At 38.2% G+C, this 15,389-nt stretch overlaps 1 protein-coding gene and 1 pseudogene across 4 annotated transcripts in view; both read left to right on the forward strand.

Moving 5' to 3' along the window:
* GIGYF2 (GRB10 interacting GYF protein 2) overlaps positions 1-15,389 on the forward strand; it is a 164,644-nt gene that overhangs the window by 85,868 nt on the left and 63,387 nt on the right. For 2 of the 4 annotated variants that reach the window (XM_025404237.1, XM_025404238.1), the window contains 6 exons: positions 6,180-6,359; positions 9,729-9,946; positions 10,039-10,201; positions 10,289-10,477; positions 13,798-13,994; positions 15,114-15,273. In XM_025404237.1, the coding sequence (XP_025260022.1) occupies positions 6,180-6,359; positions 9,729-9,946; positions 10,039-10,201; positions 10,289-10,477; positions 13,798-13,994; positions 15,114-15,273 (1,107 nt within the window). The remainder of the gene's footprint in view (positions 1-6,179; positions 6,360-9,728; positions 9,947-10,038; positions 10,202-10,288; positions 10,478-13,797; positions 13,995-15,113; positions 15,274-15,389) is intronic. The other 2 variants (XM_025404240.1, XM_025404239.1) reach the window with 2 other exon arrangements.
* Positions 1,987-2,081, forward strand: LOC112636779 (annotated as a pseudogene).

Genomic DNA, 15,389 nt, shown 5'->3' on the forward strand with positions numbered 1-15,389 from the left:
CAATACGGTTTACTTTAAAATCATCTTGTTTGTAAATCTGTTAAGATTTTAAAAATAAGTCAACTGAAATACAGTATTTGGTTAGTCGACTTAGTCATGGTGCTGACGTTACAGAAGGAGGAAGCCTTTGATTTTGAATGCTGAGGAAGGGCCATGTAACTCTCACTCAGTTTAGTCTTCGTTACTATGAATTGTTGGAATTTTTAGACCTGAAGGGAACTTAGAGGTCATCTTCTAAACTGCCCATGAATGACTAATATTTATCATATATTTATTTTTATTATATTATTATTTTTGGAGACAGAGTCTCGCTGTGTTGCCCAGGCTGGAGTGCAGTGGTGCAGTCTTGGCTCACTGCAACCTCCATCTCCTTGGTTCAAGCGGTTCTCCTGCCTCAGCCTCCTGAGTAGCTGGTACTACAGGCATACACTACCAGGCCAGGCTAATTTTTAGTATTTTTAGTAGAAACTGGGTTTTGTCATGTTGGCCATGCTGGTCTCAAACTCCTGACCTCAGGTGATCTGCTCGCCTTGGCCTCCCAAAGTGCTGGGATTATAGGAATGAGCCAACATGCCTGACCTATTATTTATTTTAAATTATATCAGGAATACATATACATATATATTTTTTTAAATTCAAATTACAAAGATGACGGTCTCCTTGGCACTCCCACCCACCCATCCAAATTTACACAAGTAAATCTGTAATCAATTTGGTTAGAAGGGATTTATTTTAATGTTTTAGGGGATCGCTTAGATACAGTATAATTTTTAGTTATAGTAGTAGTAATTGGAAATGTGCGTTTTTATGACTGTGTTTGAAGTCACCTTCTAAATAATTTCTAGAATAAAATTTTTATATTGAAGAGGTTGGTCTTAACCATTTTTTTTTCAGGAGCATACATTTTGAAATCATTCTGTGGGAAGATGAAAACAAATTTAGTTCTATGTCTCCCCTTTTTAGAGATGTTGACACTTTCCCCAAGATGTACCGTGCATGATTTGTCTACTACCCTTTTAGCTTGTTATGCTTAAATCCCAGATCTCCTTCTTCCCATTTCAGTTTCTCTAGAATTTCTGGCTGCTTCCGGTGGGTCAAATTTATGAGTGAACCATTAAGAATCATTTAGTGTAGAAATAAACCATAGGTTAGGTGTTTCAACACTGCCTAGGTTCTGTTTCTGATTTGGTTATGATTCAGCTGTGTGGCCTTGGGAAACCACCTTACAGGTATCCCTGTCCTTGCAGAAGCAAGAGAGTTAATGATGGTTGACTTAATCTCTTGTGGTTATTATGAAGATCAGATGAGATATATTAACACATTTTGTCAGCTGAATTAGGTTACTTATTTACCTGTGTGTCTTCGTTACATGGACCTGGAGATCAGGTGCTGTGTCTGAGCCTTATCTTTGTTTTTAATCCTGTGTCTCTAATTGTGTTTGTCTGTAAAGGAGTGAGTCATTTAATGATTGCTAGAGGTTTGAGTAAAACAAACAAGCAAACAAATGGTGAATTAGTACTATTTCTTTCTGAAAATTTTTTTACGTTTTAAAAATTATAGGTAAATATAGAGATGAGGTCTCATCATGTTGCCCAGCCTGGTTTCAAACTCCTAAACTCAAGTGATCCTCCCTCCTCGGCCTCCCAAAGGGCTAGGATTACAGGCACGAGCCACCATGCCTGGCTGGTAGTACTATTTCCTTGGAAAAATATTCAGTAGTAGTAAACTAAGTTGAGCATACTGCGACCTAGCAGTTTTGATGCTAAATATATAGCCAACAGAAATCCAAACATATACTTACCAAACTCATGTCCAAGAATATTCATAGAAGCACAATTCTTATGATAGCAAAAAGGTAGAAAACAACCTAAATGTCTCTAAGCAGTAGAATAAGACTAATACAGTGTGGTTTGTTTATACAGTGAGATCCTGTACAGCAATGTAAAAGACCAAAATATTCCTTATAACAATGAGAATGAATCTCCCGTGCTTGCTTCGGCAGCACAGGCACTAAAATCGGAACGATACAGAGAAGATTAGCATGGCCTCCGTGCAGGGAGAATGAGTCTTTCATAATGTTCAGCAAAAGAAGCCAGATATAAGTGAATATTCTATTTTATAAAAAAGTTTAAAAGCAGACAAAGCTAATATTTGGGGCTAGATACTAGGATACTAGGATAGTGTTTATCTTGGGAAGGGCTGATTTGGGAGGACACATGAAGATTTTTGAGGCTCCTTAAAATCTTTTTTTTAAAAATCTAAGATGGTAGTTAAATTATATGTATTTGCTTTATGAAAACTCTTTGACATTTGTGATTAGTGTACTTTTAAAAAATGTTTTCTTAAAGAGGTGGGGAGATGAGTGAAGTCCATTTAAAAGTTCTTAAGGTCTTTTCACCCTTATGAAAATGAGCACGGCCCCTGGAGGCAGAACTTACATGGCTTGATGAAAAATGTGGCTGTACTAACAAAAGAGAAACAAATTTAAAACAACCTTGTGATTCTCAAACCGTTGGAAAACCTGTAGCTCATAAAGTTTGAATGACCAATTCTGCATTCCTTGTTTCAAAAAGGATTTGAGGCAGAAAATTTGAAGATAAAGAGGAAAGCAACACCAAAGAAAGAATGATGAGATTTGGAGTCATTAGACCTGGTTTCAAATTCTGGCTCCAATTATTTTTTGTTTTGTTTTGTTTATTATTTTTGTTTCTTTTATTTATTTATTAAGTGTTTTGTTTTTTATTCTTTTTTTTTGGCTCCAGTTCTTATCTGCACACCTTGACTAGTGAAGACCCATTTCCTCATTTGTGAAGGAGGGGATGGAGGTATTGTGGAGAATGAAGTAGCCTGAATTTACATGAATACTAGTTCCAAACCATTCTACATGAATATTGGTTCAACCCATTTTGAACAATACTTGTTCAGAAATTTCTATAAAGGAGCTTAAATTTTGTTTCTAGGTGATTATTTACACATAATAACTTCTTTTTTTTTTTTTTAGTTTACTAAGTCAGATCTAGGTGTGTGTGTGTGTGTTTGTTTGAGACAGAGTTTCACTCTTGTTGCCCAGGCTGGAGTGCAATGGCACGATCTCAGCTTAACGCAACCTCTGCCACCCGGTTCAAGTGATTCTCCTGCCTCAGCCTCCCGAGTAGCTGGGATTACAGGCGTGCGACACCATGCCTGGCTGATTTTTTTGTATTTCAGTAGAGACGGGGTTTCTCCATGTTGGTTAGGCTGGTCTTGAACTTCTGACCTCAGGTGATCCGCCTGCTTCGGCCTCCCAAAGTGCAGGAATTACAGGTGTGAGCCACCATGCCCGGCCTCAGATCTATTTTTTTACTTGTAGCGTCAATAAAGTTTACTTATGTACCAGTAGCAATTACATACAAGGTTCAAAAATTTAGCTCCCTGAAATTCAGCATTCCTGAAATTCAATGGATAGGATTTTCTCATAACATGATCACATTTTTAAACAGCCTGTTTAGGGCAACAGTTGGAAATATGTGATAAAGAAACCGAATAAATTATGCAGAAGTGCCGTTCTACATAATTTACTAAGAGATCAAGGCAGAAGGATCACTTGAGGCCAGGAGTTCAAGACCAACCTAAACAACATAGCAAGACCCCCATCTCTACAAAAATTAAATGAAATGAAATTTTAAAATTAGCTGAGTGTGGTGGCATGTGCCTGAGGTTCTAGCTACTTACACAAAATAATTTCTAAAAGCTGCAATATAGTTTTTGATATATCAGATATTACATAATAGCCACAATAGATTTAGATTATGACTTCTCAGGTGATATAATTTGGATGTTTGTCCCCTCCAGATCTCATGTTGAAATGTGATCCCCAGTGTTGGAGGTGGGGCCTGGTAGGAGGTGTTTGGGTCATGAGGGTGGATCCCTCGTCCGCTCCCCACTGTAATGAGTTCAAGAGTCTGGGATCTCTGTCATCTTTCTGGTTCCCTCTCTCACCACGTGACATACTTGCTCTCACTTCACCTTCCACAATGAGTAACAGCTTCCTGAGGTGTCACTGGAAGCCATGCAGATCCTGGTGCCATGCTTGTATAGCCTGCAGAACCATGAGCCAAATAAACTTTTTTTTTTTTTAAATATATTACCCAGCCTCAGGTATTCCTTTATAGCCATGCAAAATGGACTAATAAACCAAGGAAAGCCAGAATATAATTCTGACATTCCAGACACATCCTGCAAGGTCATAGATAATAAAACCCTTACCTGGTGGTTGAAAACAGCAAACATTTATTATCTCAGTTTCTGTGGGTTGGGAATCTAGAAACATCTTATCCTAGCTGGGTGTTTCTGACCCAAGGTTCTTGTAAGGCTGCACTCAAGGTGTCAGCCCATGCTGCAGTCTCTCAAAGCTCAACTGGGGTTCCATCCACTTCCAGACTCACTCATGTTTCTGGTGGTAAGCCTCAGTTCTTTGCCATGCGAGCTTCTCCACAAGGTCTGTGTCACTACATGGCAACTAGTGTCCTTCAGAGAAAGTGTCCAAGATGGAAACTGCAGTCTTCTTTAATATTGTCAGTGGCATCTCATCACTTCAGCTGCGTTCTGTTAGTCCAGCTCATAATTAGAGGTAGAGGATTCCACAGAGATCAGCAGGCTAGGATTGTTGGTGAGCTCTTAGAGGCTGCCCACCACAATAAGAAAGCAGCAGATCATGTCTTCCCATTCTTCCAAGATATTTTATCTTTCAATAGAATGATACCTTAGTAGCAGACTAACAACCATATGGGCAAGCAGGATGCTGAATCTCAATATATGTAAGATGGAATATAACAGAATGACCAGAAATTAGAATCTCATTTTCATATGCTGTTGTTCAATTTTTTTTTTCACTTTTAGTATGGATTAATTAAAAGGATTGAGTTTGTCATTACGAGAACATGAACTTTTATTGTCATAAACTGAGGACATCAATGTATGTTATTCTGGATTTCCTACTATTTTGATGTGAGATTTTATAAATGTTATGAGTTATATATGTTAGCACATGTGGAATGGTGACTGAATAATTTGTTTGCACAATTTAGAATAATCTTGTCCTTTTAAAATAGCAGTTTAGTTTACTTGGTGTACCAGGCTCTCTTGACATTAATGTAACTTTTTAGATATTAAGTTAGATATAGCTTAACTTTGAATTTTGTCCAAAAGCAATTTATGGTATGCCTATATTGTATTAGGTGCTAGAGTAAATGAGGTTATACTACTTTTCAATTTTTATTTTTATTTTTGGGGGGCAGTGGGGGACGGAGTCTTGCTCTGTCGCCCAGGCTGGAGTATAGCGGTACGATCTCTGCTTACTGCAACCTCCGCCTCCTGGGTTCAAGTGATTCTCCTGCCTCAGCCTCCTGAGTAGCTGGAATTACAGGCACTTGCCACCACACCCAGCTAATTTTTGTGTTTTGAGTAGACACGAGGTTGCACCGTATTGGCCACGCTGGTCTCCAACTCCTGACCTGTGATCTGCCCTCCTCTGCCTCCCAAAGTGCTGGGATTATAGGCGTGAGCCACCATGCGGCCTACTTTTCAGTTTATAATCTGTTTTGGAATAAAAGAGGGCCTGACATGTACAGATACCATGTTTAGGCAGAATCACCAGTAGGTGTTGGTTATATAAAGTATGTTGTATAATGAAAAATATCGTATAACTTTAAAAAGTATGTGCTGGTAAGGAGGGATTGGCAAGATACAGTGTTAGTGAAAACAGCAAACAAAACAACATTTATAACATCCAGAGGGTGGCGTTTGTGCGTGTGGATGAGGGAGCTATGTATACATGTGTAAGTGTACCCACAGACAGTGTTTGGAAGACTTTATAAGAAACTTGATGATGGTTACTTCTGGGGAATATGACTGTGAGGGTCTTGTGTAGGAAGATGGACTTTCCATTACATGGCTTTTTTTTTTAAAAAAAACTGTACATAATATTTTTGTTAAAAAATAATTGCACAGTCTGTGAACATTCAGCCTTAAGAAATGTGTCTAATAATATATGCAAATACCCACAGTTATTTTAGTGATTTTTTTCCTGAATATTGAAATGGACACATTTGCAGGAAAGCTTGATTTGAACTGTGAAGTTTGTTTTCAAAATCTTTACTGGCAGAGGCTCATGGTTACTTACCATATTATTTTCTTTATAGGGAGACCAAATTTTGAGGAAGGTGGACCAGCATCAGTAGGGAGAAAGCATGAATTTACACGCTCAGAAAGTGAAAATTGGCGCATCTTTAGAGAGGAACAAAATGGAGAAGATGAAGATGGAGGTTGGCGACTAGCTGGATCAAGGAGGGATGGAGAGAGGTGGCGTCCTCACAGTCCTGGTAAGAATTCTGAGTAAAGGTCCATAGGGACTGAAATAAGGGTAAGTTTGATGGAAATAGGGATTAAATGGAAAAGATAAACTGGCTTTAAAAAGGTGGGGGAGGATTCATATTATTTATGCTGTCACAGTTTTATTACTAGAAAAAATTGCAACATAAAAATTTCCTGCTACATCTGTTCAGTTGATTGAAATCACTTTTCTATTTTTCTGGGGCAAATAGTGTAGTTTAATGGGAAGCACCTGCTCTCAACTGCAAAAATGAGGGTTTCATTCAGTTTTGTCTACCTCTAAATCTTTGAATCTTTTTTTAGCATTCTTTAAGATTTATAAATGTATAAAAATTATACACTTGAAATATGTGCTTCCCTCCCCAACAGTGGGTGTTTTTCCTAACAAGAAAGGGTTTATTCTTTCATTTTTTCCCCTTGAAAATGTGATTTACCTTATTTGAAGAATAAGCTTTAAAGCTAGGTCAGAAACATAATCACAAGTTCATTCTTATGTCCTTCTAACTTTAGAAGAAGGAGAGAGAATAGTACTGATTAGTGGTTTTTAAAGTTCTTCTGTTTGTCTCTTAAGAATGCTTCAAACTGTTCTTCTTGGACATTAGATATGCTGGTAATTGAAGACACTAGTGCTTTGTGTTAAAGTTCATATCCTACCACAGTGCTGATTCCATGCCTCATGATAATCAGATGCAACTGTAGTTCCAATCGTGGGGTCATGCAAAACTGAAGCACACAAAGTATGTGCATGCCCTATGAATTTCATGTGTATGACAGTATTTTATCAACCATGTGCCAGAGAGGCTTACCTTTAATACAGGAAATCATGATAATGTAAACTGTTTTCACTTTTAAAAATCAAGTTATTAGCAAAACCACTAGCTTAGATCTGGGTAGACATTATAACAGGCATTCAGAGTATTTTAAGGAAGTGGTAGGTAGATAGAAACATACTGAAGTTGATGTTTGGGTAGGGTTAGGATGCTTTTATACCAACTCTTCAAGGCTACCTCTTGGGTGGGTTTTCTGTCATTAGTGGGCATTGTTTACATCACAAGATCTAGACAATTTTCATTAGTCTGTGTCCTGAGCCAAATGTTATAGTTCTCTAAAAGGCATTTTATGCTGAGCTTGTCCGTAGGCAGAGGGTTTGTAGACTATGTTCCCAACAAGCATTCAGTGAAGAATGGATAGGATCTGGGTTGAGAGAGAAACGAAATTCCAGCTGGTCAAAAACAAACAAGGTGAATGTTTTGGAAGATGAACAATGTTTTTTGAGCCCAAATGTCTGATGTTGATTCTATTAAAGGGAGTTTATCAAAGTACCTCTCACCCAACAACTTAGAATTTGGATATATATTATCTTCTCATCTTTTCTAAATCTTTCTTTCCCCCTAATATTTGACTTTCATGTCATTTTTGTCATCAACTTGTGTATCTTCCAGAACTTTTAATCCATATACATATATGTTTTTTCAGTCACACCTGTGGCTGAAATCCATATATTTTTAAAAGATAGTTTGGGGGATACAAAGATATATGGGTCTGAAAAAACAGTGTAAATGCATTTTAAATAAAGAATACTATTCACTTTTTAAACCCAGTATATTCAAAGTATAGCCTGATTATAGCAGTTTTCATATGTTAACTCTTAACATTTGTTAGTTTATGGTTAATCTTTTATTAAGATTTGAGTAAAACTTTAAATTATTTTAACTGCTTTTATCTTTATGAAAACAGGATCCAACTTTAGTTTAGATGCAGAGTCTGTAAATCAGCAGTCGGCCTTAATAAGTACCTTACATGTCTTACTTGCTGTATTTAGTTTTGTGAGTAAAATTTTATGAAACTACTGGTAAGATAACATTATGGGATATAAAATAGGGCTTCCAGCTGGATGCCTATGGAGGTGGGACCATTAAGGACAGGAAGGCATCCAGTCTGGGAGCTGAACCTAAGAAACTCAGTAAGAGGAAACATGAGCCAGGTACCTAGAAGGATAGATTCCTATCATGATGTACATTTAGACTATTAGAAATGAAAGCAGTACAGAGGGCTCTGGAATTCATTTGATCATGAAGACTTTTTTCGCATAATGGCTCAAGGTTTCCATGTAAGCAGTCTGGGTATAAAATTCCTTAGTTCTCATAGGAATTAGTGAATAGTGTTTTGTTGTTGTTACATGAAGGGATGGGAGTGTGGGAATAAGATTTCTTTTTGTGAGTGGCTTATCAGATGCTACCTGTATTTGGCTTTTTAACATTTTGCCCTTTGTTTTCCAATTTGATTTTTAGATTGCTGGTTTTTGCAAATTTTGTCTCAATAGTGAGAACATTTAGCTCTGGCCACATTTCTTTTTCTTATCCCCCACAGAGAATGCAGTCAAGGATGGAAAATTCTAATAGGTTAAAGCCTGCTTTTTTTTTTTTAAGACTCTTTAAGACTCTGTCAGAGTCTAGGTCTGTCAGATTTTAACAAGAGTTTCCGTTTCTTTTTTTTTTTTTTAGAAAAATACCTTAAGTAGGATCTTTTATTATTAGGCAGTCTTTTTTTCTGTTGGGAAATGTAGATTTAGGAATGTCCCTGGGAGTGTTATATGGATAGGGAGAATTAAGAGATGAGAAAGAAGGGAAAGGAGAGTAAGCATGTTATTGTGGAACAAGCAGCAGAGGGTACAGAATTGGATTTTAGTTCTACTTTGCCATATGCGAGTTACTTCTGCTGGCAAAGTTTTAGTTTCTCCTTAAACTATAAAATTAGGATAGTGGACTTTATAAAATCTCTGTGACAACTTTCAGCGCTGTAAATTTCATGAATTTTGGGAGGAGAATCAGAATTACAAGTGGGAACCTGGCATTAATAAATAGGCATGATGAGTTTGATATTATAAATCGACACAGGGAGCTGATTTTATCCATAAACGATATTTTCATGGGAAGAAAGAAAATGCTTTAAGATTGGGCAAAGGGAAGGTATAATCTTCAGTATGGAAGGATGTCTAGTGCATTAAGTCTGGATGAGGATTTGGCGGCTAATCGGTATTTTAATCAAGTACCTAGGACTTATTAAAAGTGCTTACTTGGAATACAGTGTCCTTTAAATGTGCTTCATTTTAGATTTATCTTTTAAAGCTTTAGAGTATGTTGCATGGCTCAGTACTTAAGTACTGTTGTCGTCTCATAATGGTATGTATACTCTGAACTCTGAACTTACATTTAGTTGCCTAATGTTCTCTTTACTAGGTCAGTCCATTTGAGTTTGCAGTCACTTGTAGTTTTCTCCTTTATTTTCTATTCCTGATTTTCTTTTTCAAATACTGTCATAAAACTTTTCTAAGGTTTGTGTCCTCCTTCTCATCTCAGATGGCCCTCGTTCTGCAGGCTGGCGGGAACACATGGAACGACGTCGAAGGTTCGAGTTTGATTTTCGAGATAGAGATGATGAAAGGGGTTACCGAAGGGTTCGCTCTGGCAGTGGGAGCATAGATGATGACAGGGATAGCTTGCCCGAATGGTGCTTAGAGGATGCTGAAGAAGAAATGGGCACATTTGACTCATCTGGAGCATTCCTCTCTCTAAAAGTAAGAAATGTGTTTTAAATGTCATGACCAACATTAACCTTATACCAAAGCCAAATCTGCTGTTGATCTTTGGTTTTATTCTCTTGCTACAGAAAGTGCAGAAAGAGCCTATTCCAGAAGAGCAGGAGATGGACTTCCGGCCTGTGGACGAAGGGGAGGAGTGCTCTGACTCTGAGGGTAGCCATAATGAGGAGGCCAAAGAACCTGATAAGACAAATAAGAAAGAAGGAGAGAAAACAGATAGAATAGGAGTTGGTAAGGCCTCTTCTTGCCCTTTACTTTTTTTTTCCTCCATCAAACCAAAACTTTCCTAAGTTCAACTAAGATTACTTCGTGTTCCAGAAGCTAGTGAGGAAACTCCCCAGACCTCATTATCATCTGCTAGACCAGGCACTCCTTCAGACCATCAGTCTCAGGAAGCATCACAGTTTGAGAGGAAAGATGAACCAAAAACCGAGCAAACGGAAAAAGCTGAAGAGGAGACTCGGATGGAAAATAGTCTACCAGCCAAAGTGCCCAGCAGAGCGGATGGTATGTATTTGTGGGAATAGACAAGCTAAAATAGGATTCTGCTGAGGCCAGTGATCATTGATAAGATAGGCTTCTACTTATGCCTCCTAGAACTGCTTTTAGTGGGTGAATTATCAGAATAGATTATTTTACCAGTAAACCCAGTCAAGGAGGGCTTCTCACTTATGTGTCTGTCTCAGAATTTACCAAAACAGAGAATCTGCAAGGGTGGAGCTCTGGAATCTCCTGTCCTAAGGTGTTATGACATAGCCACCGTGTCATTACTAGTGAACTGGGTGTCAGATCCTTTGCATTATTTTGATTCCCATATCAGACAGTTACCTTCCTTTCATGTGTTGACTGATTATGTGCCCAGCTTAAATTACCAGATGACACACCAAAATGCCATTGTTCTAAAAGAGGCCAAGAAGAGAACATATATGAATCTGTGGCACAATAAGCTTAAAATATATCTCTTTTTCAGTGTTAATGTATTGGTTTAAGTTGCTCATATACTTTATTAGGCAATATTAATGCTCATTTCCATGTTTCTTCTTGTACATATTAGAAAATGTCATTGTAATGCCTGACGTTGAAGGGTTGCTTGATTCATTTACTGTAAAAATTCATACCTTGTAACATGACATATGAGACACTGCACAATCTGGCATCTGCTTCCCTTTGTGCAGTTTCATTGCCAGCCTCTTTACCTCCCTCACATTCTACTCACCAGCCTCAAAGCCTTCTAGGTCCTGAAATATCTCCTGTTTTCTAGGGTTCATACCTTAGCACATCGTTTTCTCTGTTCTTGAAACTCTCTTCCATCCAAAGCCCCCAGACTAGGGTAGGTGTCTTCTTCCTTTGTTTCTTAAACAATCAGCCTTATTTCTAACATAGCATTATAATATCATAAAGATGTTTATTACCTTGTTTTCCCAGTAGACTGATACTTTGAGAACTCAAACCAAGAATTTTTCAATTTTTTAAATGTCTAGAACAAAGCTGATTTTTTTTTTTTTTTTAAAGAGATGAGATTCACTGGGTGTGATGGCATGTGCTTGTAATCCCAGCTACTCAGAAAGCTGAAATGGGGGCGATCACTTGAGCCCAGGAGTTTGAGAACAGCATGGACAACATAGCAAGACCCCGTCTCTAAAAACAAAACGAACAACAAAAATGAGACAAGGCCTCGCTATGTTGCTCAGGCTGGATCCGAATTCCTGGGCTCAAGTGATCCTCCTGCCCTTAGCTTCTTGAGTAGCTCAGCAAGTACTTGAATCTGTACTCTACATAGCAGGCACTGTGAGACTGGCATATCTTTGAGACAGTTTGATTTGTAGTAGGATATGCCCCAGAACTACTTGTGGTACATTCTTTTGAATAAACATGCTTGAAGCCTTATTCAGGAGATTCTTGGATCAAGTCTAGATATGCATATTCTGAGACAGCTTCAGAGATGTACATTAAAGGTCAAAACTCCAGATTTATAGTGTGTAGGGGAGATAAAGCGTGCATGTATCACTATTCCAGAGCACAAAGTAAGATAAGGGTTCACTGCTGGCAGACTCTTGGGATACTTCAGGAAGTAGGTGGTCTCTGAACACATCTTGGAATAGTAAGTAGAATTTGGAGGTAAGTGTAGCTAGATGAATTGGGAGAAGGCATTCCAGTACTAGGGAGCAGTGAAAGCTGAAGTGAAGAAGTGGGACTGATCCAGGCTTGGGCAGGAAATCAGCGTTTTTATTTGATGAAATATGAAGTGTGAAAAGGAGGATATTGGGAAACATGGTTAGAACATGGATTTGACAGCGGGGTGTAGACTATCTTGTGATGACAGTTCGGCTTCACTCTGACCACTTAGACTCCTGAGCAGTCTCTATGGGGTAGGTAGTACACCTGTAAAGGGAAGTTGTGGCAGAGGAGATGTTAAAATAAGTATTGGCAGGACTCAGTCATTGACTGGATATCAGGTTAAAGAAGAGGCAAGAGCCAAAGAGGAGTATAAGAGGATTATGGTGCCATTCACATGAAAAGAAGAGGGAAGAGCCAAAGAGCCTGAGAGGATTAGGGTGCCATTCACCATAGAGTGGAAGTCGAGGAGCACACTGGGGAGGGAAGAGAATAAATTCAGTTTTGAACAGTAATTCTGAGGTGTTGATGAGAAGAAATTAAGTGGGGATGGCCAAAGAGCAGTTGTGAATGAGGGACTGTAGCTAGATGGGAAGAGTTTAGGGCTAGAGAGAGAATGGAAATTGAAAATATTGCATGCACTTATTAGGGGTAAGAAGAAAAGTGGACTGAGATTAGAACTTTGAGTAAATCCCATTTTTAAAGGGTAAAGGAAGAGGAACCAGAGAAAAATCCTCAGAGGTAAAAGTAGAGATAGGAGAGTAGAGTGCAGGGAAACTAAGGAATGGGTTAGCTTAGAATTGAGTTGATAATGTCAGATGCTACTAAGAGATTGGATGAGGAAGACTAGGAAAAGTCATTGTATTTGGCAACTTTGTGTCACTGCTTATCTTTGAGAGAGGAGCTTTACTGGAGAGATGAGAGTAGAAGTCCCCTTACAGCAGGTGTGCGTAAAGTGGAGACAGCATGTATAGACTATCCTTTTAAAAAGTATGGCAAAGAATGAGTCAGTGAGAGGAGCAGGAATTTGGAGAAGCTATCTGTAATTGAACAAACAAGATTTCAAAGGGGAAACTGCAATTATACCTAATTATTCCATCCCCCTTTTCCTTCTTAAGAGCCTGCACACTGAGAGGTTAGAAATAGGAACCAAGACAGAACCTCTTTTGTAATTTGTATTCCTATTGAGAAGAACATCCTGCGCTGTACAGGTAGACTCCAAGTGCTTCTCATTATCCTACAAGATGTAATGTATTGAATTATATTAATCATGACTTGAAACAGGTACTTAAGGAGCATAATCATTGATATTTTCAGTAAAGGTTTTGATGAGAGATGACATATCTTTGAGAAGATTTAGGGTGCATTGATAACTATCCTTTACAATTGGAGACATGTTATGAAGAAAGGATTAGACTGATTGTTTTTAAGAGGTCAGCCTATAACTGGGTAGGTGCTCTGGTGACACAGGTAAGCCCTGGAGAATCACCTTTTAGGTACCTTTTAACTCTTACCTTTTGTCATTCTGTGTAGGTAATTTTGTCATTCTAGGAAGCAGTATTACATTTTTCCATTGAAGTAACTTCACTGTTCATGACAGGGCTCACATTTCTGTTGGACCCAGTTAGCAGGCTGTGCGACTTGATAATGTAGTTAGCCTTCATACAAGTCTCTGTATTTCAAAGGATTTTCATCTTATTTTTTCCCCCTAGAAATGGTTGCTGATGTCCAGCAGCCCCTGTCGCAGATTGCTTCAGATACAGCCTCTCCTCTTCTCATACTTCCACCTCCTGTTCCCAATCCTAGTCCTACCCTCCGGCCAGTTGAAACGCCAGTTGTAGGTGCTCCTGGTATGGGCAGTGTTTCCACAGAACCCGATGATGAAGAAGGTCTCAAACATTTGGAGCAGGTAGAAATCCTGTTAATTCTTTTTGTCTCCTCTTAAACTGCCATAAAAATTAGCAGGCATTACATGAGTATTCAAATATAAAACTTTTGTCACTAGATTTTAAGTACTGGAAAAATTGGAAATTTAGTGTTTATTTGTATAAGTAATTGTCTTTCAATTCATTTCATGCTTATAAGTTTCTGCTATGTAGTAGTCATTATGTCAGGTTATTTTTTGCTCTTAGGTGGCCCCTAGCTATTTACTTTTCTTTTTTCTTTTTGGACATTAGTGGAATGCCAAAAATGGTGAGTACAAGCAGCTGTGGATGGTCACTGTATCTTCTGTAATTTTTGCTTCAAGTATAACGGGGAAAATAGTTAAACTGTCAGAGCATTAACATCTTATTCATGTCTCTAAATTTCCCCAAGATTGTGTATACCATTGTTATATGTAAAGTAAGTGATAGCTTGCATTTCTGTGAAAGAATTTCTCTTCCCTTTGGGTTGGGATGGTTAGTGGCAGGAAATGCTGAAGAAAGGAAAAAGTGAGATAGTGTCTTAGTAAGACTTGTAAGAGATTTTATTTATAATTTATTAATTGAGCCTTTTGTTCTATTAACATTCTTTTTACAGGTTTAGTTTATACCGTTTAGAGTTGACCAGTAGCTTATTAGTTTAAAAAGTACTCTTAGCCAGGCAAGGTGGTGCGTGTCTGTAGACCCAGCTGCTTGGGGAGACTGAGGTCGGTGGATCGCTTGATCCCAGGAATTCAAGAACAGTCTGGGTAGCATGATGAGACCTCGTCTCTATTAAAAACAAGCAAAGTACTCTTACTAGTGTTGATTTGAACCCGGGGCTTTGATCCGGAGCAGTTTTTGTTTTAATCTTAGTTGATTTGATTAGTAATTTTGAGACCTTGAGCAAGACTTGGCATCTCTGAGCCTTAGTTTCCCCCTCTGTAAAATGAGGATAGTACCTGTTTCATGGCATTGTTGGGAGAAGTTACCTGCTATGTCCTTTGCATAGTGACTTTCATAGATCAAGTAGTCCAAAAAAAAAAAAAGGGAAGTCATTGTTACTTTGTGTACAAGTACTAATTTAGGATCATTTGTTTCCTTGATTTCTGTTTTTCTGTTATTAGCAAGCTGAGAAAATGGTGGCTTATCTCCAAGACAGTGCACTAGATGATGAAAGATTGGCATCAAAACTGCAGGAGCACAGAGCTAAAGGAGTGTCAATTCCATTGATGCATGAAGCAATGCAGAAGTGGTATTACAAAGATCCTCAGGGAGAAATTCAAGGCAAGTTGTTCCTTTCTCCTTTAAGTACTGAAGTGTGTGCCATTACTTCCAGAATCTCTAAGAAGGGATTTGTTTAATTTGAATTATAGTAGAAAAAAAAGTCAACAAGCACACGC

The sequence above is a fragment of the Theropithecus gelada genome, chromosome 12 (assembly GCF_003255815.1).
Source record: "Theropithecus gelada isolate Dixy chromosome 12, Tgel_1.0, whole genome shotgun sequence".
In the NCBI taxonomy this organism is placed as follows: domain Eukaryota; kingdom Metazoa; phylum Chordata; class Mammalia; order Primates; family Cercopithecidae; genus Theropithecus; species Theropithecus gelada.